At 47.6% G+C, this 23,489-nt stretch overlaps 12 protein-coding genes; 6 read left to right on the top strand and 6 right to left on the bottom strand.

The window, feature by feature from the left end:
* Nucleotides 1–220: 220 nt before the first annotated feature.
* Nucleotides 221–1,848, bottom strand: FFUJ_13863 (related to cytochrome P450 monooxygenase (lovA); the record flags this gene model as incomplete). XM_023581529.1 has 3 exons in its annotated part: nucleotides 221–1,203; nucleotides 1,247–1,625; nucleotides 1,669–1,848. The coding sequence occupies 3 exons, from the start codon at nucleotides 1,846–1,848 to the stop codon at nucleotides 221–223; spliced, it is 1,542 nt and encodes a 513-aa protein (XP_023434214.1).
* A 332-nt stretch (nucleotides 1,849–2,180) lies between these two features.
* FFUJ_13862 (uncharacterized protein) lies at nucleotides 2,181–3,023 on the top strand (the record flags this gene model as incomplete). XM_023581530.1 has 3 exons in its annotated part: nucleotides 2,181–2,213; nucleotides 2,257–2,511; nucleotides 2,556–3,023. 3 exons carry the CDS (start codon nucleotides 2,181–2,183, stop codon nucleotides 3,021–3,023), a joined length of 756 nt encoding a protein of 251 aa, XP_023434215.1.
* Nucleotides 3,024–3,485: 462 nt separating this feature from the next.
* Nucleotides 3,486–4,616, top strand: FFUJ_13861 (trichothecene synthesis TRI7-like protein; the record flags this gene model as incomplete). Its single annotated transcript, XM_023581531.1, has 1 exon — nucleotides 3,486–4,616. The coding sequence occupies one exon, from the start codon at nucleotides 3,486–3,488 to the stop codon at nucleotides 4,614–4,616; it is 1,131 nt and encodes a 376-aa protein (XP_023434216.1).
* A 104-nt stretch (nucleotides 4,617–4,720) lies between these two features.
* Nucleotides 4,721–6,419, bottom strand: FFUJ_13860 (related to cytochrome P450 7B1; the record flags this gene model as incomplete). XM_023581532.1 has 2 exons in its annotated part: nucleotides 4,721–6,092; nucleotides 6,139–6,419. 2 exons carry the CDS (start codon nucleotides 6,417–6,419, stop codon nucleotides 4,721–4,723), a joined length of 1,653 nt encoding a protein of 550 aa, XP_023434217.1.
* An 875-nt stretch (nucleotides 6,420–7,294) lies between these two features.
* Nucleotides 7,295–9,030, bottom strand: FFUJ_13859 (related to cytochrome P450 3A7; the record flags this gene model as incomplete). XM_023581533.1 has 3 exons in its annotated part: nucleotides 7,295–7,771; nucleotides 7,815–8,849; nucleotides 8,896–9,030. 3 exons carry the CDS (start codon nucleotides 9,028–9,030, stop codon nucleotides 7,295–7,297), a joined length of 1,647 nt encoding a protein of 548 aa, XP_023434218.1.
* A 354-nt stretch (nucleotides 9,031–9,384) lies between these two features.
* Nucleotides 9,385–10,641, bottom strand: FFUJ_13858 (trichothecene synthesis TRI7-like protein; the record flags this gene model as incomplete). XM_023581534.1 has 2 exons in its annotated part: nucleotides 9,385–9,829; nucleotides 9,875–10,641. 2 exons carry the CDS (start codon nucleotides 10,639–10,641, stop codon nucleotides 9,385–9,387), a joined length of 1,212 nt encoding a protein of 403 aa, XP_023434219.1.
* An 857-nt stretch (nucleotides 10,642–11,498) lies between these two features.
* FFUJ_13857 (related to cytochrome P450 7A1) lies at nucleotides 11,499–13,103 on the top strand (the record flags this gene model as incomplete). XM_023581535.1 has 3 exons in its annotated part: nucleotides 11,499–11,677; nucleotides 11,722–12,168; nucleotides 12,218–13,103. 3 exons carry the CDS (start codon nucleotides 11,499–11,501, stop codon nucleotides 13,101–13,103), a joined length of 1,512 nt encoding a protein of 503 aa, XP_023434220.1.
* A 1,358-nt stretch (nucleotides 13,104–14,461) lies between these two features.
* FFUJ_13856 (related to calcium-independent phospholipase A2) lies at nucleotides 14,462–15,591 on the bottom strand (the record flags this gene model as incomplete). XM_023581536.1 has 2 exons in its annotated part: nucleotides 14,462–14,601; nucleotides 14,649–15,591. The coding sequence occupies 2 exons, from the start codon at nucleotides 15,589–15,591 to the stop codon at nucleotides 14,462–14,464; spliced, it is 1,083 nt and encodes a 360-aa protein (XP_023434221.1).
* A 547-nt stretch (nucleotides 15,592–16,138) lies between these two features.
* On the top strand, nucleotides 16,139–17,950 carry FFUJ_13855 (HET-6OR heterokaryon incompatibility protein (het-6OR allele); the record flags this gene model as incomplete). The annotated part of the gene is made up of 1 exon (XM_023581537.1): nucleotides 16,139–17,950. One exon carries the CDS (start codon nucleotides 16,139–16,141, stop codon nucleotides 17,948–17,950), a length of 1,812 nt encoding a protein of 603 aa, XP_023434222.1.
* A 1,041-nt stretch (nucleotides 17,951–18,991) lies between these two features.
* FFUJ_13854 (uncharacterized protein) lies at nucleotides 18,992–19,513 on the top strand (the record flags this gene model as incomplete). XM_023581538.1 has 3 exons in its annotated part: nucleotides 18,992–19,025; nucleotides 19,115–19,224; nucleotides 19,307–19,513. 3 exons carry the CDS (start codon nucleotides 18,992–18,994, stop codon nucleotides 19,511–19,513), a joined length of 351 nt encoding a protein of 116 aa, XP_023434223.1.
* A 467-nt stretch (nucleotides 19,514–19,980) lies between these two features.
* On the top strand, nucleotides 19,981–20,806 carry FFUJ_13853 (uncharacterized protein; the record flags this gene model as incomplete). XM_023581540.1 has 3 exons in its annotated part: nucleotides 19,981–20,055; nucleotides 20,104–20,281; nucleotides 20,328–20,806. 3 exons carry the CDS (start codon nucleotides 19,981–19,983, stop codon nucleotides 20,804–20,806), a joined length of 732 nt encoding a protein of 243 aa, XP_023434224.1.
* Nucleotides 20,807–21,416: 610 nt separating this feature from the next.
* Nucleotides 21,417–21,854, bottom strand: FFUJ_13852 (uncharacterized protein; the record flags this gene model as incomplete). The annotated part of the gene is made up of 1 exon (XM_023581541.1): nucleotides 21,417–21,854. One exon carries the CDS (start codon nucleotides 21,852–21,854, stop codon nucleotides 21,417–21,419), a length of 438 nt encoding a protein of 145 aa, XP_023434225.1.
* Nucleotides 21,855–23,489: the final 1,635 nt, after the last annotated feature.

Consider the following 23,489-nt stretch of genomic DNA (forward strand, 5'->3'; position numbering starts at 1 on the left):
ATGATGTGGATGAGGAGGAAATCTCACGGAGCTGGGTATTTTATGTGCAGGCTTACCCACTTGAGCTTTGTGCAGGGGCCTTGTTTCGTGCACTGTCACTATTTGATTGGCTTACAGGCGCTTAAGAGCGTATCTTCAGTGGACGCTGCACTAAATTGGGGGGCACGAGATCAAATTGACATCTTGATATTGTAAATCATGTTCTATGGACTATGGTACACTAAGAGAATCCTCTCTTCCTAAATCGTAGCTTGACACTAACAGGCGGCATAACAGCTTCTGTAACCCACTGACTCTCCGGCCGAACTCCATTATGCTCAGGAAGCAGTTCAATATCAAACCGGTTCAAAACATGATACAATATCATCTTCATCTCAAAATCCACCAGAAATCGTCCAGGGCAGGCATGTTTTCCATGTCCAAAAGGAAGATAAGTTGAAGAGGTAGATACAAATGACAACGTTGGATTAGCGTCTTTACCATCGGGCCCGGTCCTCATATTGGAGAATCTGAAAGGGTAGAACTTGTCAGGGTTCTCGTAGATATCAGGGTCCTGATGAACAGGGTACGAGAGGATCGACAGGGTCGAGCCGTTAGGCAGAGTATGACCATCTGGAGTCTTGAGACCACCTGGCACAACAATCTTTCGAATCATAGCTCTGTTTCCAAAGCCATGTGTTCGCATTGATTCTCTCAGAATGCTGTCTGTTTGAATCATTTTGGAAACCGATGATTTGTCAAAGACACCATTGCTCTCTGCAAGGACGTCTGCTATCTCCTTCCGAATAACTGCAATCGTGTTGAACTCGGCATCTGAGGCTGCGATGTTGATCAAAGCATTACTGATAGCAACCGCAGTCTGATGGAAAGAGGCAAGGTTTGCAAGACAAAGTCGATCGGAGATCTGAGACGGTGATACTTGACTACCATGCTTGCTGGTGGCATACCGCATCATCATCTGTAGATTGTCGGTTGGTTCTTCGCTCTTCTCGCAGAGCCCAGGATTCAGTAGCCTTTTGGTTCTCTCCTCATAGAGAGGCTGAATATGCCTTTGAATCTTCCATCGTCTGTACCGTGTTGGCAAAGTAACAAGAAATCCGATCAGCGGTTTGAGAAGCGACGGAGTGTATATCAAAAGTCCAGAGTTCAAGATGAACAAGTCTGCAAACGCCAGCGAATCTTTCAGATACTCCTTATCGCGGCCTTGAAAATTAGCTGACGTCGAACAAAATCTTGTAGGACTCACAAAGAGGAAGGCCGACAGTAAACCGACTCGAGACTTGAGCGACAATCCACTTCATAGCCTCATAAACATCAACCTCATCACTAGCCCCAGGCTTAATATACTCAGGAATTGCATACTGAAGCTCGTCATCAACCGCAGCAGCTAGTATCTCAAGAAAACGGCCCATCTCCTTCTTGATAACGATACTCTGCCATGGATCTTGGATATAACTGGCATGACCGGAATTCCAATCTCCCTTGTCGATTTCTCGAAATCCTTCAATTGGGCTGAGCACAGCATCGGGCTGAGAAGCGGCCCATTGGGTATGGTGATGTGCTAGATGGACTTCATCTTTGAAGCCCATGCTAGGCAATACGCAGGCTTTGCCATGTTTGGTGAACTGCAACTATTAGTTTGGCTCATTGTTTCTGAAAGTTACATACTGTTCCATATGCTTCGAGAAAAAGCTGTCGGCAATCCGTGAGATAAGCCCATTGCAATTTGAAAGGCAGATATGAATCCCGCTTAAGTCTAGGAAGACTCGACGGTAGCCTCGGGGAACTTCTATACTGAGCCAGATAAACAATCGCCAGAAAGACGGCCACAAACAGATAAAACGACATCACGATTGTTGCTGAGAATACTTTCACGACAACGGCAAATCCAGAAAGAAACCTCCTACCCTAAGATGAGTACGTACTTCACCACCAGCCCTGGCCGAAACATCGCTAGTTTAGTTTAAATTTAGCCAACGTTAGCTTCACCCTCAAAACAATCGGCCACGCCACAACCGCATCCGCTGCTCCACCACGGGGCGTCTGCAGGAATTATGCCTCTAGCTCTGCTCCATAGCTAGCTTCCATCAGACGCTGTGACATTCACGGCCAGCGAAAAACATCTATAGATACTTCTTCCAATCTCATGCTCTGCAAGGAACATTCGGCCCACCATCACAATGTCAGCAACTTCAGACGTAAACATCATAGTCGTACGTTTCTCCTCACCGTGGATGTCAATTACTAACGTCTCAGGCCGGTCTTCCGCGCACATCTACCACAAGTCTCAAGAAAGGTCTCGAGATTCTTGGTGTGACTCCTTGTTTTCACCTTGGAGACCCTCCAGCGCCAATCTCTCGCGTCAAAGAAAGTGCAAGAGTACTAGCGATCCAAGACCGCAATGAGAGACTCAAGGCGTTGAAGAAGCTGTATGATGGCTTCGAAGCTGTCTTTGAACCGCCTGCTAGCGCTCTTGTCGATGACATGCTGACAATCTACCCCAACGCAAAGGTACGAATCATCTTCTCTCAATTGAAGCTTACTTACAATTTTAGGTCATCCTCTCCGTCCGCAACAACCCACAGGTCTGGCTCGCGTCTTACTACGGCCTGGGTATCGACCTCCGCTCAAAGTGGTACCGCATCTTAGGCTACTGGATCCCCGGCGTGATTCACTCCAGTGACCTTATCGTAGCCTGGTCAAAATACTACGCTGAGAAATTCAACCTCGAGCAAGTCCCCTCGGAGGAACTGTACCATAAGCATAACCAATGGGTTCACGATATTGTGCCCGCCGGGCAATTGCTCGAGTACCAACCGAGTATGGGATGGGAGCCCCTGGCGCGATTTCTGGACAGGCCTGTTCCAGAGGGTCAGCCGTTTCCACGTGTCAACGAAGCTGCTTTTCTTAGAAACGTGAAGCGAGTCGCTATGGGTCTTGGATCGTTGGTCTGGCTGTGTTTGTTTGTTGGTCTGTATTACACAGGATCCTTGGCGTGGTCAAAGTTTGCGTCTGAAACTTGAGTCGAGTTGGTTGAATAGAAGAAAAAGAAACTGCGCCACGTACATGCTTCTCATTGCCGGCCGTCGTCTGAGTAGAGATTCGATTGGTCGCGTATATGCACCCCATGCTGTTTAATCTCACGTCAGGCGGAGCCGCTAATCGCGATTGCAGGGGTTGTAAACCGGCATGTGGGCGATCCTTCGGGTACTGGAGTTGTAAGTGAATGTGAGATTTAAGCAAAACTCCATTTAAGATGAAACCGTATTTTTCCGTGCGGGATATCGTGCGGTGAAGCCTGAATGGGTTTTTGGTTTCGGACCATCACTGACCGAGACTTCTTCACAGGGTTGATTGAGTTTTGCACGCGCGCGGCACTGAATGGCAATGTTACTCTACGGGCTGTGTTAGAGCTTTGACGCTGTTGTAGATATCTCCACGTTCATGCTGATTGATGCTGTAACTTTCTTGCCTCACTCATCAACATGACCGCTCTCGTTGCACTCTACCTTGCATTGGCGTCCCAGGGCCTTACAGCCTGGGCTCTCGGTTTCACGGATTCCGCAAACCTTGTTCGACCTGCTATTGCAGCGGTTGTCGCTCTGCTTACCTGGTTCTTCAATCAGGCCATTCTCGATGCATTGCCTAGTCGTCTCCATGTGGCGTTGCTGTCTACAGGAATGTGGATTCAATGCTTGAAGACGTTTGACGATCTCTGCCTGAGCAGGTTGTCTTTCGAGGTTCCATCGTCATCCTTTACGAAGCGTGCGTCCTTTGGGGTCAGCAATCTTTGGAACATGCGTGGTGTTGGTACGAGGGAACAGATATCTCAAATTCCTCCCTGGTCTAGCCATACACCCTCTCTCGTACCGTCCCGTAGCCAGGAAATTGCAAGACATGCAAGGAATGCCATCGTCAGCTATCTCATCCTCGATGTCTTTGCCGCCCAACCATCCCCGGATCCCAACATGATATCTCCCCAGAAGGAACACTTGGTGACACGCATCGGCCAAATTACTTCCGAAGAGGCAACATTTCGCTTCTTTGCCACCTTTGGCTTCTGGCTCAACACGTTCTGCGTCATTCATCTTATCAACAGTACTTTTTCACTTCTATATCTCAGCCTAACCCTGTACCCGGTCGAAATGCTACCCCCAATCTGGGATCGTCTCTCGGAGGCTTACAGCGTTAGGCGCTTCTGGGGTAATTTCTGGCATCAGACGCTACGACGTCACCTCACCTCCCTTTCAAACTTCCTTGTCCATGGGATTCTTCACATGCCAAAGGGTCTTGTTTCCCGTTACTGCAAACTTATCGTATGCTTCTTTATTTCTGGGGCTATGCATTTCCCCGCCGATAGAGCGCTAGGGATATCTGCAAAGGAGACTAACGTTATCAACTATTTTCTCACAACAGCGCTGGTGATTATGTGTGAGGACGGAGTTCAGCATGTTTTTCGATGTATGCAGGGAACCTGGTCAAGGCGGTTTGGGTACTTTTGGGTTATCTGTTACATGTACTTGATGACCCCATCATGGGCCTATCCCGCTGCAAGAGTCGTAAAGCCTGGAGATCAATTGGTTTCCTTCTCTGTGATCAAGCAGTTCATACGATAGATTAGACTTCACAACCTTATTGTTGGTCATTAAACTTTACAAAATCGAGTTTACGTCATTTCATCATCTTCGAAAAGTGATCCTAGTAATTGACTCATGGTATCCTAAACGCGCCGTAATTTGACAAGTAAATCTCTATCAACCCTTGCAACACCCCTTGCTTCATGTCCAACTTCAGGCCCTCTATCCGACGTCTTCCCATCACGATCCACAAACCGCAACGGCTCAATCTCAAAGTGTGCAAAGAATAAAACAACCGCTGACAGAATCTCCTGCTTAGCGTAGTTCCGCCCTGGACACATTGCTGCGCCGCCTCCGTAGGGGAAATAATTGCCCGCTGAGATCCCAGAGTTGCCTTTCCTGATGAAGCGCTCTGGCCAAAATTCTTCTGGGGGATGCGTAGATGATGACCATACTTCTGGGGCGTTGTGGGCAAGGTATGATGGTGCAAGAACGAGATTGCCCTCTTTCAGGGTGTAGCCATCTAGTTCGATCGAGTTTCGTAGTTTGCGGACCACAAACACTGATGATCGTAGACGAAGACACTCAAAGTATACTGAGTTGAGTAGTGGCAATTTCTTGAGTGCTACTATGTCGACTTGCTTGGTGTCCTTGTCGAAGACTGCAGGAACTTCTTCTCGTATCTGTTTGAAAATCTCTGGTCGACGAAGAATCTCAATAATGATCCAAGATGTCATTGGGATAGCATTAGAGTTAATACTCCAGATAAGGCCCATTTGAAAAGAAGCTCTTCCGTCAAGACCAATGCCATATTTCTCCATGGCAACTTCCCTTTCACGAACAAGCTTGGATCCAAAATTTGATTCCCAATCAGGGTTTTTTTCGTGACAAGCTCTCCAATCTAGGTTCTGCCAACCTTGGTCGAGATAGCCTTTCACAGTCTCCAAGCACTTGTCCCTAGCATTGGAGCCTTTGCGGCAGAGAAACTTGGGAATGCCGTAGAGCAAAGACATGAAATCTTCATCGTAATCCCAAAATACATCTGCGAAATTGGGATCAATGTCAAAGACCTTTCGACCGGCGAGAGCAATGGTAGAGGCTCGAAACATATGATGCTTCATAAACTCATCAATGCCAATCTCAATGGGTCCCTGAGTGCCAACAGTACTGAGTTCATCAATCATAGTATTGATGAACAACTCTGTTAGGGCAGACACGGCATTAGCGCCAATGAGGTGGGACTCATAGATCTCATGAAATCTTCTCCATATACGATCTTCCTCACGGGTCTCGGTTAACGGCAATCTTGATGACCCTGAGATATCCTTTGCCACTAACGCAGCATCTTTGGCAGGAAGACGCTTAACCTTTTGAGCTACTCGGAGAGCAAACTCTTCAAATGTAAGTTCTTTTGAACATCGAAAGACTTGTTGAACGTTTCTTGTGCCGTGGATGAGATAGGCGTGGACGTTGCCTAGACGCATGCGAATGGGTTCACCATTGTCGACTTTCTGGCTAAGAAATGTTAGCGAAGTAGTGTAATAGGGATGAATAAACGTACACAATGGAATTGAAGAATCCATGGGGATTTCTGATCAGACTCAGTGCTGAACCAACCCCTGGTAGAACATATGGAAGCGTCGAGGGCTCTTTTCCCTTGTATCGACGATCATAAAACCGCTGTATCGAATACCGAATCGTAGTGATACAATGCGTCGAAAGCAATAATAATACCGCCACCAGGGCAATACTACTCGCCGAGACGTTGAACAAAGGAGCATTCATCATATCGAAATCGAACATGTCCTTCAAAACTCTCGATGGCATTCTCAGAGAAGGCATTCTCGCAACGTGATAAAAGAAAATTGTCACTTGTGAATATCCGCTGTCAAACACCGGCCCGGATATTATCATGCAAGGAATGCTCTTGGACTCCATAAATAGAGCTACTGTCTAGCCTACCGACCAACAGGTTCCTAATTGCTGGGATATGGGACTTTACGGATTCATGACTGTCAGCTCGGTGGACGTTATCCACACGCCTACCATTACGTGAGGCCTTGGTATCATCGGTGAAACGACTAGTGAGTCTTTCTGGTGACTTTTTTGCTTTGCTCAGCTTTTGGGGCGCTTGTGATAGTGGCCTGTGCCTTGAATGGTTAAGCTGGAGGAAGCGATCTTTGTTTATCTCTTGCCCCCCCATGATGTCTTCACTAATTTTCCCCTACAGGGCGTGTAGCTTCAGGATTACCTAGGGACTTGTAAGTCGCGTTAACAGGAACGGATGCAGCGGCATTTTGGCCGCAGAATTGCTGACTGCAAACTTCCTAGGAGGGATGAAAGCGATTTAGAATCTCACCTAATTCCTCCACTGGCAACCAGGCTATGCTGTAAAGTCAGAAACCAAGTAGTAATTTGTCACGAGTGGGTCAATCTATTAAGATTCTGAATCTGTTTGTGATAAAATCATGCTTTGCCTGACACGTAGCAGTGAGATAGCGGGCCAAACACCAAGGATTATCGTGGCTTACGGATCCTGTTTTAGGCCCGGGACTTTGCGGAGACAAAAAGTCAGTCTAGTCAGTGCACTCTACCCAAATGAAAGGATTCATTCTGGAACGCGTAGCATTGATGTAACCTCCACTCAAGCCCTGTAGCCCTACATATGACCTAACATCCGCTAAAACACGTCCTTGTCATTTACCCTCTACGCTAAACTAGACTCTGCGCACACACCGCAGCTTGATCTTCTCAGGGTGCTTCACCTTGAGCAGGAAATTGAAACTAGACTGCTTCGCCTCTTCCATGAGGGCCCTTGACGCCGCCTCCTTGGGGTGGTCACCTTCTGCATCAGGCTCCACGGTGTAGTCCTTGAGGAGACACGCCATGACGGCTACGAACTCTACCTGCGAGAATTTCTTGCCGGGGCACACTCGTGGGCCTGCCGCCCAGGGGAGGAAAGCGCCTGTTGGCATGGGAGCGAGCTTGTCGTCGGCCGTGATCCAGCGGCTGGGGAGCCATTGGAGCGCGTTGTCGCCCCATGAGGCGGAGGATGTGTGTAGGCCTGCCAGGTTGACGCCGACGAAGGTGTTTCTGGGGATTGTGTATGATGTGCCGTTGACTTTGAGGGTTTGGTCCACGAGTGTTGTTTTGGGAACTGCCCTTGCTGCGCCGAATAATCGTAATGTTTCGTGCTGGTGATGTTAGTGATGATCAATCGACCTGTGGTTGACGTACCATGATTGCGAGAACGCGCTTCAATTGGGGATAATATGTTTCGTAGTCAAGGTCCTTCAAGTCGACTCCAGCCGTGACTTGATCGACCTCTTCCGCTGCCCATTTCTGCCATTCGGGATTCGCTGCGAGGAGGATTGTCGCGTAAGCAAGAGTGTTGGATGTTGTTTCGTGGCCAGCGAGGTTATAGCTGAACAAATTGCCATAAATCTCAGAGTCTGTCAAATGACGAGTCGCTTTGCCCTCTTTGTTCTGGTTCTCAGATGCTCGTACAAGAATGCTCATGAGGTTGTCCTGTTCTTCAGCACCGGCGTCCATAGCCTCGCGCTCTTCGGCGACCATCTCAGCCATGTACTGTCGAAAGTTGACCACAGCATCTTGAACCTGGTTGAACTTGGAGGGCAGCATCCATGTGGGAAGATTGAGTGTCGCTGTAAACACAGCAGTGAAGAGATTGCCGAGAATGAGACTGAGAGAATCGCGATATGTGAGACTGTGGTTCTCTAATGCACTCTCCAAACCGCTGCCGAACGTGTAACTTCTGCCAAACCCAGCAGCAGTGAGGACATGGAGGGCCAGAACCATAGTGTCGCTCTGGGGATTCACGACGCCTTTCGGGTTTGATGCCCACATCTTGAGCATGTCGGTAGCTTGCCTCTTGGACTCGTCCCAAACAAGCGCGCTGTTCCTCTCATTGAAGGGCGGTGTCGTGATCCTTCTATGTCGCACCCAATCGTCCCCTTCAGTTGTTACAACATTGCGGCCAAAGATCTCAAGTGGTTTGTAGAGAGCAACAGCTTTCACAAAGTCTCTGCGTCGGCGACAAAGATCGTCAGAAGCCTTTGCGTTACCTGTGAACACGCGGATCTGCTTTGGGCTGACGATGATGAAGGTGTCGCCAATTCGTTCTTGAAGATCATGGATCTGCTCATAATTCCAGTCTCGACTGTTGTATTCCACAAAATTTCCAAGACCAAATGGTAAGACTTTTCTGAGAAAAGGCTCTAAGAAACTGCTACAAAGCAAATATGGGACATTCTAAAGGCATTAGCTAGATTGCATTTTTGAGGGAAGCAAAACCTACAGATGGATCAATTGGCGTGATGAGAACGGGAAGGCCGATATATTTGGCTTTTTTGTAGTTATAAAGCAGCTGTAGTGTGCTCAGGCCAATGTATGCCAGTAGCAGTCCTCCGATGGCGTAAAGAGGTGATATCATGTTGTCTGAAGAGCCGTGATGATAAGGAGATGAAGGTTGGAGCAAGCATGAGAACTGTTAAGTATACGTTTACAGTGGGCTAGCACTAAATTTAGAGCCGATAAACCACTGAAAACACTAATTTTCGCTTGTTTCAGCACCAGTGCACCAACAGGTACTGCCACAAATTCGAAGACCGCATGACGCTGAGGGTATTATCTACGATACGGCTGTATTTACGTGCTTTATAATTACAATTATATTATTTCAAAAGCTCGAACATCGTTCATAACGATGGCCAGTGTCTAGTTTAGAGCTAAGGTGCAGTGCTTAACTGGATGCTATTCATTGAACATTCTACTAAAGTAATCTATCTTACCAACAGCTCATGACCTTAGCCATCGGCTTGAAAGCACTGAGCCTTATCAGTTCCGTTTCCGGGCGCTGTTGTAAAATGACAGGAAACCACCGAACAGGTCCAGACCAAGCAAGAAAAGAAATAACCCAAAGGTAACCAGCAAGTCTCGTCAATATTTTAGTAAACTTGTACTTCCAAAGAGGAAGAAACAAGTCACCAAGCATATCCTCCAGCATCAACCCGATCAACTGCGTGCTAAAGAACTGGATCGCTCCGCTGTCCTTTGCAGACACCGCGCTGCCCATGTCACTTGGGACGTGAACCAAGCCTGATAATGCAAAAGCAAGAAGAATCTTCAAATACCGTGATGGAAGTGAATAAGACTTCATGCGAAAAATGTTCTTGACAATCCACGTCGCAGTGCCTCGAAGATTATTCTGCAGCCCTTGGTGCCAAAACGTGCTGAAAAATTAGCGATGGTCCACTAAAACACGCTGAAAAACTTACGACCAGAATTGTCGGAGACAGTAAGACTCTGTCAATTCACCGAAAATCGGTCGCCAATCTTTGACAGCCTTCGGATTCATTGTTACTGATGCTGCGGAGGCGAGAGAGTATCCGCCTTGGATGAAGCAGAAAATTGACACGACTGTTGTGACGGTTGCGATGTACCGAACTTGTAGCTCTGCCAGTGTCACTTCGCTAACACGGCGAAAGATGGGCACGTAGTTTCGAGCCATGTACTGCTGATCGAGACTCAACTGCGTCGTGATGCACATTTTGTGGACAAAATAGCAGAGAAGTACTTTGAGAAGATTTATACACACAAATGGTGTAGCAGCAGGCACGTATGTCGGATCTTGAGAGTCAAAGTGGTGAATGTTCCTGATCTCCCAAGGCGTACCCAATCCTCTCATCGAGGATGCAACCTCTTGTCCAAAGACATATCGCTTGCGAAATTCCGCGAACCTAAATTGCGGCTCTTGGTCTTTCTTTTCGCGATCCTCAACGTATGCAATTTTACGCACAATCATGCGCTCAAAATACGTCAGTGAGATTTGCGGAAATGCAGAGATGATAGCTCTTGAAACCCATCCTGGCGGTTCGACAAAGTCCTCAAACGTAGCGAGCGCAACGAATGTCGAGATGAGAAAGATAATGAACCCAATTGGTCGTAGAATTGATGTGCGAGATGTGAAGCCCGCGATGTAAATGAAGAAGAATTGCTGCGCTGTCGATATGATCAGCGGGTGAAGGTAGAGTCGGCAAGCCATTGTTCCCAGCAGAACGAGGGCATACAGAAGCTCCAAGACTATAGAACCTGTAGAACGGCTGTTAGGTCTGCTGGGTGGCTGTTGGCTCTAATGGCAGTATAGCTGATACTCGTACGAGAATTGTTGAGCTGTCACTGGGGCTGATGAAACGCCTATACAGGCTTCATCGCTGTGAGCCATTTCGTGACGCTCAACACCAGGCATCCCAGCAACGACTAACACTGAACCGGAAACAGTTTCGAGAAGAAACTGGTCTATTTTCTGAGATAAGCCGCATGAGCCGAAGAACCCACTGGCGCTAGTCCTTGCATCGGACAATTGGGAAAAGCCACCCGTGAAAATCTCAACGGTAGAAGCTAGAGAGGGTCCCGATCCTTTGATGCAACTGTAATCCCTACCCTTGTCTTGGCTAGATAGCCGAAGCATCCCTGCTCATTGTAAGCACACGCCCGTGATGGATAAGACTCCATAACCTGTGTTGGTAGCTCTGAGTTTGCGGAGCCGACTTCCGCTACCAAGGAGGCTTAGCTGTCATTGTTGCGCCCCTTGGTCTTCGGAATGTCGCTGGTGGAGGTCAAGGACTTGTTTGTCAAGGGTTTGGATGGGGGCATGATAACATCCACTTACCTATGACACGGACGGATATGACAGCGCTTACTCCCTCATGCTTGATTAGTTGAACGGAATTAGAAACGACACATCTAGTGTGACTGAACGTGGAACTGGTACTGCAGCTCTCTCGGTCTTTTGTTGTCGAGGTATCGGTATCTGAGCAATCCCCACGCAAAGCAGCGACACTTCGCTCCAGAAAATCTGCACTCTGGCATAGGGTAGACTGAAAGGACTTGCCGAGTACAATGGCTCTGAGCAACCTCACCATTGGGGTGGTCTGCTGCGTAGTGGTAGCCATCGTCGCCTTAGCCACCAGAAAGAAACCCGACACGAGAGAGCCACCATATGTCAAAGAGACTGTCCCGTACTTCAGTCACATCTACGGACTCCTGAAGCATGGCTTGCGATACTTTGATCTCGTCAGGTAAGCCTCGTGTCGCTCTCACCAACCATCACTAAACTCATCAGCGCTCAACAACCGCACCCAATCTTCACGATTGACATGTCGGGACAAAAGAACTACATCGTGACATCTCCAGAACTTGTACAAGCTGTTCAGCGCAACACAACTTCCTTGTCATTCAGCCCAGCTATGATCCCGGCGTTTCGTCGAATGATGGGATTCGACGAGGCCGGTATTGAACTCATCTTTCGCGATGCTCATACTGAGAACGGCATGTATGGTGAGATCCATAGAGTTCAAAAGGCATCACTACTTCCCGGTACAGAATCTCTCGATGAACTGTGCACACTCATTCGTGCTAAACTTCTCAACATCGTCAATGAGCTCCCGTCAAGTCAGACAATCGATCTCTATGCTTGGATTCAAGACCTGTTCATGAGAACAAACAACTCTGCTTGCTTTGGCGAGAAGGACCCTTTCACTCTTGATCCATCTCTCAACTCAACATTTTGGTAAGCTGCCCTCAGGCGAGTACAGGATAGTGTGTACTGACATTCACAGGGCCTGGGAGGCCAATATCAAGGTGCTTCTCCTTGGCGTCCCTTGGTTCTTGAGCCCAAAGAAGCACTCCACAGCACAAAAGACTCGTAAAGAGCTCGTCGATGCATTCCTGAAGTATCTTGAGGACGACGGTCTGGACACTGCTTGCTCGTTCATCAAGGAACTTTCTGGTCTAGGCATCCGACGGGGTTTGAGTAATGAGAATAATGCCCGCGCTCTACTTGGCAGCATCCTTGCCATTGTTGGAAACACCATTCCCACGACATTCTGGCTGTTGATATCGATCTTGTCCAGGCCTGATCTGCTGAAAGAGATTCGATCAGAACTTGAAACAACCCTTGAAGACTCTTCTTCTGGGGTCATATCTCTCGACTACACCACTATTCGTGAGAAGTGCCCAGTCTTCATGTCAACTTACGATGAAGTCCTCCGAATGACGAGTGGTATTGCGACAGTGCGGTACACCAACGAAGACACTCTGATCCAGGACCGCTGGCTCTTGAAGAAAGGAGCTCAAGTCCAGATGCCAACAGCTTTCATCCACGCTGATCCAACGACCTGGGGTGCGGACGCGGATGTCTTTGACCACACAAGATTTCTGAACTCAAAGGTCCTTACCAAGGAGCAGAAGACCCGAAGGGCTGCCGCATTCAGACCCTTTGGCGGTGGCAACACTCTCTGCCCTGGCCGTCACTTTGCATCTTATGAAGTCCTGACCTTTGCGGGAAGCGTTCTGCTTGGTTTTGATATGGCTTCAACCACGAAAACCTTCAATGTTCCCCAGATGGATAGATCAAAACTTCCGTTAACATCTCTTAAACCGGCTGGGGACATCAAGGTATCTCTGTCAAGGAGGTCAGGTTGGGAAGAGACGCAGTTTAGATAAGACATGATGGGGTAATACTGCCTGAGGCTATGAATGGACTGGAATTTGTCTGCTGTGATATGTCACAACTATCTTTTCATCTTCAATTTATTCGCATGCGTGATTCAGTCTTGACTTCCCAAAGATACCATGTTCCTAGTAACCTTCCATGGTGGGCTAATTGCTGTAGGGTGGTGGTCTAACCTAAGGATCAATAGTAGAATCATAATTTCATGAGATGCTCACATCCGTGCCTGATTACAAACCTAATGGGCCCTTTTATGCCCTTGAGTTGCATGCTGTCTTTTGGCTAGCCTCCCAGTATTGAGGCTTGTTTCGACCCTGAATCGGTTGATTCCATCTTTCCTCGAGTATACCATCCCTGTGTTACACTTCGTCTTTGCTTCTGCCATAGACCTCTCTTGCATACATAGATGTCTTTGTAAGAAGTACCATATTCATATCCCATGCAAGAAAATCTATGAAAATGTCTGCGTCTGGGCAAACACAGAATGTTGTCATGTTGTGTATGGGTGATGACACACAAACCATACTCTCTACGAAGAAATCATTCCTTTAAGCAGTTCTACAATCAACTATTGTGATCTAAAACCCTTCAATCGTCTCCAGGATCCGTGTTTCTGATTGACTCGAATCCGGACGTGATCCGCCTACAATGACCTGAAAGGTTAATTAATAGTCTGAAAGGAGGGGAGCCAATATATACTCTAACGACAAATATGACAGGCGTAATTATCAGTGGCTCTCCTTGTGCCTTTATAATAATCACAGAAAAGTAACTTACTTGGCCAAAGTGCTTTACATCGTTGAATGGGGTAGAGTATGTTGGCTCCAGAGGTTCCTGACCTACCAGTGATCCAGCTTTCATCTGCTTACGGGTTGGCAACCTAAGGTCATCAAGTATAACGATATAGAGGAGCTTTGAAAACTTGTCATATTCTTCTTGTGCTGTATTGTTCTTGTGACCTTTCCACAAAAGAAGTGATGGCGGCGCCAAAGGTTCCAGTTTCCCAACAATGATTTATTCGAGCTGCAGATCTCTCACTGTGACTTTATTTATAGAAATAACGCATAGAGATCCATACTTCATGTCCTTAAAGGGGGTCAAAAGGCGTCTACTCAGGATAAGTCCAGCAGCATTGACAATCACAATCAGCCAGTTCTTCTCGGGCTTTATCCGAAGCCAATCTCTAAGAAACAGATGCAGTAAAATGTTCTCACTACGTACCCTAGACCCGAATTTCGTTTCACTACGGCTCAATGAAGTGAAAAGGACTCCCCTGTACTTTCGTCTAAGGATGCAGCAATCCATAAGATCGCGCAAAACTTTCCATTTCGCTGGGAAACATACTCACGAGCTAGTTGTGTTTTGTCTGACCCTGGTATTCCGCAAAGAACCATCCCTTTTCGAAAATCCCAGCTTCTCTCCCAAGGAAACGGTCTGTAATTGGTGGACGATCAGATAGAATGGTGCTGAAAATCTCTTGCTTTGCTACATCTATCGAACCTATGAGCAGATGTAATAAGGTGAGGCAAGTTGCTTACCGGAGCTTGACGCTGCCTTGCCCCATCCAAACTCATAGATTACTGCTTTCGCATAAGCTGCAGCCATGGCAGCTGCATAAGGCTGCCATTCAGTATTCTTGTGCTGGTCGGCATAGTCGCAAACGCCTCTGATCACACCAACAGGTATGCGATTCATTATCCCTGCAGCCGCCATCTCTAAACCAATCACGCCATAGCGGTCTCTCATCTCATTGCGCCTGAGAGTACTTTCTATCATATGGTCCCCAGATCCAATAGAACCGTACCATACGCGAGTTCGCCTATCAGTAGGCCGTTGTAACCTTTGGACGGGGCTATCAACACCATCATCACCAATGTCATAGAAAATATCCCTTTCCTGGCCAGGATCTGCAAATGTACCTCTTGAGTGTTCTTTGTCTTTGACACTATCGTAAAATGGGGGAAAGATATCAGTGTCATACGGAGCCTTGATCTTGATGCTGCCAATAGCTGATCTGACGACTGTCTCCGTATTCGCCAGGACTTGGCCAGATCTTAGAAGCTGAAAGCTCTCTGTTGTCTCCTTTCCCAGATCGTATGCGACTATTCCTGCACTATCTCCTTCGGGTAATCCAACAAGCACATCGCCAAGCCGTATATCAATTGGTGGTGTCTTTCGTAGATTTGGGAGACCTGCCACAACTCCAACGAGGAGCCCAAACCAGAGGTTAGTGAAGAACTTTTTGATTTGGCTAGCAAGGGAAGCGGCTGAACCGGTTCCATATTCTTGTCCGGCTGGTAAGGTTGCGATGACTATATTATGGCCGTTGATGTCACCTGCCGAGAAGATATAGTCATCGCCTCGACTGGTAGAGAATCTTCCATCGTGAAGATTATCAAGCATTTGACGAGCTGCCTGAGCCTCGGTCTGCAAGGGCGCGATCCATGCTATGGTGTATAGCGCAGGATCAAGTTCTTTCATGTTGTATCCGACTTATGGGCCTGATTGATAGAGGCTGATGATGAGCATGGATGGTGGACTTGAGATGGGCTCGCTTGAAAAGGACCTAGATGAAAGGTGCATATTCCCCGCGATTAGGCGCTGACGATTCTTGGCTTTACACATAGCCAATGAGACTTCTCGTCTCATGTGGCTGACTAGGATGTAAGATGCAAGTCGGTTAGGAGCTGAAGTCAAGCCGAGGCAGTATGAAAAGATGTGATTCTCTTGCCTAGAAATACAGATCCTTGAGCTCATCCGAGATGCTGAAAATTTGCCGACGCTGGAACTCGTCGTATAGACAGGTTTTTAACTTGGACCTCAACACAGATCCTGGTGAAAGTGACCACAGGGTTGAAACGGGTACGAAGTGCAGCGTGGCCGGCGGCAGAATCATCTGCATCTTCGATTGGATAGACAGGCGCCGGAACGAGTAATTCCGAATATAAGACAAGGGTCAACAGGGAGGGGATATTGACAGCCTTGTCATCTCGACCCAAACACTCGCGTTCCAGAACTCGCCGTCGAAATGGACTCTAGCCACTATTACTGCCTTCGCGAGCCAGCGCATGAGATACGGCTGCTCGATCTTCTTCCGGCAACTGCTTCAGGGGGCCTCAGTGGCCGTGTACGAAGATTCAGCATAGCCAGTGCGCCTGCATTCGTCTCCGTTTCGCATGTCTGGGGAGACAAGAAAGCAGACCGGGCTATGTCCCTTGAGTCAGGCTGTGGAGTCAAGAACCTACCTATTTCTCTCAATCTGGAATCCTTTCTCGTCAACATGCTCTGCCATATACCTGAAACCTTGCCGCAAATCTTTGAAGGCAATGAGAGGTTGCCGATGTGGATTGACATGATCTGCATCGATCAGCTGGATAATAATGAGAAGGCGTTGCAGATTCCGCTGATGCGGGATATCTACTCAAAAGCGAGGTCCGTGGTCGTCTGGATCCATGAATACGACAGCTATTTGCGCTATGCATTCCAGTATTTGCGTCGACTCAGTTCACATCACACAGACAACGAGATCCCGTTTGATCCTATGGGCTGGGATGCAATTCAACGCCTGCTTGGTTGCGAGTGGTTTCATCGACGATGGGTGATTCAGGAATCCGTGCTCCCAAAGACCGCCATCTTTCTCTGCGGGTCGGACTCAATCTCCATGGATGATGTGTTCCGGGGCGTCGACATGGCTGTTAAGTCGTTACTTGCACGGCCACGGCCAATAAAAAAGCTCAAGCGTGGAAACACGGGCGAAGTACGGCCTGTGAGAGTGTTGAGAGAGCTCAGGCAGGCATTAGAAACAGATCAGAATCAGTTTGGTCTTTTCTGGCTGATGGAGCATCTCCGTTTCACCCGAGCAACTTTTGCCCACGATCAGGTCTATTCGTTACTGGGTGTTTGCAACCCCCGGGAGGCTGATGCAACTTCAGTTCGGTACGATCTCGAGCCCGAGGAGGTCTACAAGCGTTCAGCTATCTTACATGCAGATATCCATTGTAATTTGGAGTTTCTTGGCCTCTGTGCTCCTGAGCAACGCGATAACATCTGCTCTGGATCACCTGGAAACCCAGTCTTGCGTCCTTTCGCAGGCCCTTCTTGGGTGCCCAACTGGCACTCACAGAGGCTGAGGCGTTGCTTGGGTCTCAGCCATATCGGCCATGAGGAGAGCTTTTTTAATGCCTCTGAAGCAGTTCCTTTCAAACCTCTCTTTGAGGGAGATCAGCTGACGGTCTCGGGAGTCTTGATTGATAGGATCAGTTCAATAGCTGATTTCTGTCCTCGCGATAGAGCCTCTGACTTCTCAAATGCCAACTCAAAACTGTACCAACAGTATCTAGATTTCTGGATGACTCCAGTGGAGGAACCTGCACCGTATGCAGATGCCGTCAGTCGAGCAGAAGCCTTCATCCGAACTTTGAGTCTAGATGGGATTTACCTGGAGCCCGTCCCCTCGCCTGACGACATTCCAACAATTTTCTACAACTGGTGCAGTGGCTCAGCATTGTGTAAGCGGCTTGAAGCGTACGGGTTCAAGCTCAAAAGCAGTGGCATAGGGCCCGGACAAAAGGCGTTTATCAGAATGAAGCGCCTGGTATCTTGGGATCCGTTCATCACTTCCAATGGTTACATGGGCCTTGGTCGAGAGGGTGCTGCGATTGGTGATGAAATTTGGCTCATTGGGGGCTGTAGTACCCCTCTTTTACTGTCTCCTAGCACGGATGGTACGCTCCAATATGGAGTGAAAGGGGAGGTTTTCCTTGATGGGTTCATGTTTAAAGGGCAATTCGCGGAATCAAGCCACCAGAACTCGAAAATTGAGCGAATCGTGCTGGTATAGTAAAAGAAACTAAGATTTGGGCGTACTCTTGAGCTACTCTCAAGTCTGAAGATTGAATAGGTAACAGCTGATTGAATTCAGGGACATTCCGATGCAATAGTGTATTTCTAGAAACAAGCTGAGATTGCTGGATAGGCTGGGCACATAGTCCTTCTATACAAGCTATAGGATACAATTGAAGCTGGGATAGGCTAGCTGTGTGCCAGACTAATTTCACGGTCGAAAGATGCATGTTCCAGAGTAACGAAGCAAGAGCACCAACCCTGGATGGTTCAGAGTCTTTCGGTCTGGTCACCTCGGGTGAAGCTGTTCTATTATTTACAGTTGAGACTTGTGGCTGAGACCTTATATTACCATAGATAATCTAGCTTGTCCTCCTGGACTGGTAACGACTTACAACCCTCCGACTATTGATCTTATTTCTAGGACTGCCTTTGAATCTCCCATCTGATATTCATTCTCTGGCAATTACTTACCTTCCTTGCCCGGAGAGGTTCCCCTTACTTATCACGTCAAAATATATTTCTATCAGCCAATAGTGCATTGTGGAAGTGAAAGCTATACGAGCACAGTTATAGTTTCTCAACGGTCTTCAGGGTGGAAGTCAAACTTAGGATATCTTGAACCTATGACAGTACATAACAGAAATACGAGCCGAATCAATTTGAGGCATATATATCAAAAGCTCGTTCTTTCGACTACAACAAAGAAAACGCCCATGAGTCATTTCTCTCTAGCTTCGCTCGGATTCTCGGCATCTAGTTTGACTAAGGGTTCTATAATGCACGCGTAATCAATTATTCAGGATTGACATCCAGGTCATCACCAAGAACGCCGCAGTCAGCGCGCCGCAATAAACCCCGCTTTTGCCGCATATCGTCTCCTCAGATAGTATAAAGCTTATGTCTCACCTCTTCAACTACATATCAGTACCTCCATTACTCATTCGGATCTCTTCAATCAACAACATGGCTGAACAACGTCCCCCTTTCCCTCCTTACACCAGAGAGACTGCTCACGTAAAAGTCAAAGCCGCCCAAGATGGATGGAACACCCAGTAAGATCCCCTCCACTCGTAAGCAAACATATGACTCACGTTCTGTTCAAGAGATCCAGCAAAGGTCAAGATGGCTTACACGCCTGACTCGATCTGACGTAACCGAGATACCTTCATCAAGGGTCGTGACCAAATTGAGAAATTCTTGACGGATAAATGGAATCGAGAACACGACTATAAATTGCGCAAGGAGCTTTTTGCTTTTGATGACAATAAGGTGAGCCAACTCTCTGAGATGAAGCTCTGTCACCACGGCTTTTCTGGATTCTTGAAGGAAGATCTCATTCTGACGCTCGCAGATCGCCGTGCAGTTCTGGTATGAGTTTCGCGATGATGATGGTCAGTGGTGGCGATGCTACGGACTTGAGGACTGGACTTTCGATGAGAATGGTCTGATGAAGAAGAGGCAGATGAGCGGAAACAATGTCAAGATCAGTGAAGAGGATCGTTGGTTCAAGGACGGCGTTGACATCAACACTGTCGAGATTGGACCAGAGCACTGGTAGTCGCTCTTTTGACTCTCTACTTACGTGCCCCCGGCTGAGGCATTAACTATTAATCAAAATCTCCAATCCATATCATGTTCCCTAAATTCAATATTGAAGATAGTCTGAACATCATTTATTGCATTGCATCCAACATCATGCGGCAGAGTCAATATTATCATAGTTTGATAAGATAAGACATCACATACAGATAGTCCTTGATCTTCCACTGAGCCAACTGACATCCAATCACCAGTTAGAACCCCATTTTGTTCTGGGAGGGGGTTGTTTCAGTGAGTTTGACAAGGGGCCGAGGGATGAAACGTAGGATCGACCAAGGTCTTGCATAGACGATCTTGAAACACGGCTAAGGGCAGGGGCATCATTCGATATTTATACCTCATACATACATCATCAGACGTCCTCCTTCATCGCTTTTCCGAAAATTTCAACATCGTCACCAAGATACGTCCTTCAAATCAGCAATAATGAAAAGACCTACTTCCATTCACCTGGTACTTTTCATGGCCTCGGTAGCCATCGCAGCTGACTCTACATGTGCCGTATGAAACTCGCCATCTTAGGACTCTCTAATGCTAATCACGCGACAGATTGACTGCTTCCAAGGACTCATCACGAATGGTCCTCCCGCGGGATGCAAAGAGGCGACGAACTATCTCTGCTTCTGCACAATGCCTACGCTGCAGAGCAACTTTGTGCAATGCGCTGACAAGACTTGCGCCGATGAGAAAGCTGGGGCTATGGCTTGGGCAAATGAGCTTTGCGGAAGTACGTATAGCAGCTTGTCGATGAATGCTATGCTGACGATATTCAGAACTTGGGAAGCCTATTGATCTCGGAGGCTCTGGGGGATCTCCCAAGACTGATGAGACTACGGCTGTCGATACCCCAACTTCCAGTGCTAGCAACGAGGTGAAACCAACCACCGAGGCTGGAAAGATAACAGATGAGGTGCCGACTACCACTACAGAGGCCAAGACGGAATCCAAGGTTGAGGAGACTTCAAGTGACAAGACCTCTGAGGTCACTTCTGAGTCATCTGCTGGTGAAACAACCGCGACCTCGATCAAGACCACGGTCAGCAAGCCGAAAGAAACGAACGACGCATCGGGCAGTGCAGCTGAAGCGACGGCTGATCAGACTAGCGATGACTCTGTTGTCACGATTACTGGAACTGCCGATACTGCTACTGCAACTCCGTCTCTGACCGACGGTTCCAACGTCGCCAATTCCGCAGGACCCAACTTCTATGCTGCTGTTGGTGTTGCTGCAGCGTTTTGGCAATTACTGTAAAAGTGTGTACAACTTGACACAATTCTCCAGCATATTTTCCGGATCGTATATAGATGAATAGAAGCCCTTGCGTTGATCGCAATCATTTTCCCGAAGCAATTAATCTAGAGCCGCGTTTATGAAACATCCCGTGTTTGGCATTGAAGAGGATTTACGATCATTGGTCAATTCTTCAATTAAATCATCCAATCTCGTTTCGCAAAAAGCCATCAAATTGGAAGGATTTCCAGCTCAAGAAACAATTGGTAGAGCTTGGACATTTGTTTAAATTACATGTTTGACACCAATGTTTTGAAACGCATTACGGGGCGGATTTCATGCACGGCGATCACCCGTTTCTACAGCTGATGGTGTTTCAGCTCGTGATTCCCCAAATTGAACACGTGAGAATATTTTGAGGCCATGGAATTGTAATTGTAACGTTCCCTCGAATACATGTGAATCTCTATTTAATTGGCGGTTCAGTTGTCAAGATTTAACACATCAGATCAGTCATGCATAAAGTTATCAGCCCATCCTTTCCATAATTCGTTGTATTCATCAATACACTTTCGACCGTCGTAAATGATGTGAGTCGGGTCATGCATGAGTGTACCCTCAAAGCTGCTCCCTACAGGCAAATTCCAGAGCAATCATTCCCGCCCTTCTTAGGATTACAATCATCCGACGGATCATCGTAACAGTACAGACCCTTGGGGCATTCCTTTCCGATAATTCCTCCGCATGTGTGCGGTTTCTTGGGCGCACAGATGCCAGGCTTATCACAAGCCATGCCGCAGTCCCCGGGGGTTCGAGGGTCATCAACACAGTGGGTTCCCTTCTTGCAGGGCGGAGGAGGCGTGGCGCGGAAGCCTCCACAGGTTTGATATTGGTTCTTGAAGTAACACATGCCTGAGCATTTGTTGAGGTCTTTGCAGTTGTCAAGAGTTGGCTTGCAGGTGGTATCTTCGGGACAGGGTGCGATCTTGCGACCACATCCTTGCCCCGAGGACTGAGATGCGGCTGCGAGGCCGATGGAAGCGGCGATGAGGATATTCTGAAACAACATTGTGAAGTGGTAAAAGTGGAATTGATGATCACTCAATATGCTTGCGGGGAAGCCGGCAGTTATAAGTTTCTCAATAAGCTTATTCCATTTGAATTAGCCTAGGATGCGTTCACCCGCTTCACTTAACCGTGATTACAGTACCACGAGGAAACGAACGCCACCTCGTATAATTTCTTCAATAGTACAAGCCATGACGCAGTGGCATCCTCACTGCACTTAAGAAAGCCTCAGCTGAAAAGGCATGCCCAGAGGTGATCCATGCCAGAGACATGACTTCCAATTTTAGACACGCGGTTTCAGGGCAAGACGCCTCATTTTGGGCCGCTTTGCGCTATGATCTGCAAGGACCATTCCAGACCTGCCCTGTCTCACTTTGAACCTTACTTCTTATGCAGAGGAAAATACGGATACGTAATAGATTGTCCGAGTTGAGAGATCGGTTGAATGAGGACAAAGAATCGGTGTCAGCTGATGGCTTGTCGGGAAGGATACCATCTTGACACATCAAGTCAGCTTATGGGCTTGCGCAAAGAGACAATAAGGCAGTGATAAATGCCACCTATTGGTCCAACCTTTCTTTCAATACCGCTGTAAAATTTCGGATGATCGGAAGACGAAAGCGATATTCCGATGCCACCTAGGATCCTTGGTGACATGGGCGAAACACCATATGCCGAGAAACTGTCCAGAAATCTCACAAGGAGCCACAAGCACATCTCAATTTCACTCTTGTTATCTATGCCATAAACAGTGATCTTTTGCTACATGTCCCTTCTGCTACCATAAGCCTGCTAGTGAGCTTTGCAGTATTCTGACTTCATTGGTAAGATCTCAAGGTCTCTTTAAAGGCCCAGTATAAGATAAATTAAATAGGCTAATTTCTACTCCATACAAGAGACAAAAGCTGGTGCCTAACTATTGCGATAATCATCTGTGTTGGATCCTCCTCGTGCTTTTTGCCTAAAGTATATAGGAGAAACAAGGTTCTGCCACTCCCCTCACTACATATTCTTGAGGTACCTTAAGGTAAGCTTTGCCAGGTTTACCGAAACATATAACCCCAGCCAGTAGGGACGGCTTGAGCGCCACTGGTATCCTGGTTCACAAAGAACTCTCTTTTATACCAACTGATGCCTCTTGGCTCCGGAAGATTCGTGACGTGGACGTTGGCCATTCTAATTGGCTCTCCTAACTCGCTCACACCAAGCACTTTATGATGGATGCCTGTTGACGGGTTGCCTCCTCTCTATTATGTTCTTGGAGGTCTTGTCGTCGGGGCTTTTTCTTGTGCGCTTTCAGTAGACAATTTTTGCTGGGAGTTGAAGTGAATGCAAACTTCCTTCCCCTTGTCACATAGATACAGATCAGGGGCATAGGTAGTGCAATCGTGTTCACATAGTTCCAGAGTCGAAGAGCTTTCTTCTGGTAAATTTCGATGATTTTGCCCCCAGGGCTTCCTTAAGAAGATCGTCCGGCACATCGAAGGGGTAGGATCGGCGCACTGCACCAGCAACAATGTTTGACTCAGGGCCAATTGATCGAGTTTGATGTTGAACCAATCCCGGGTGTTTGGGTCAATCGTGAGTCTCCAAGCCGTCTCGCCCGCACGACTCCCGAGCGATAACACCAGATCCG

The sequence above is a fragment of the Fusarium fujikuroi genome, chromosome FFUJ_chr08 (assembly GCF_900079805.1).
Source record: "Fusarium fujikuroi IMI 58289 draft genome, chromosome FFUJ_chr08".
NCBI lineage: Eukaryota > Fungi > Ascomycota > Sordariomycetes > Hypocreales > Nectriaceae > Fusarium > Fusarium fujikuroi.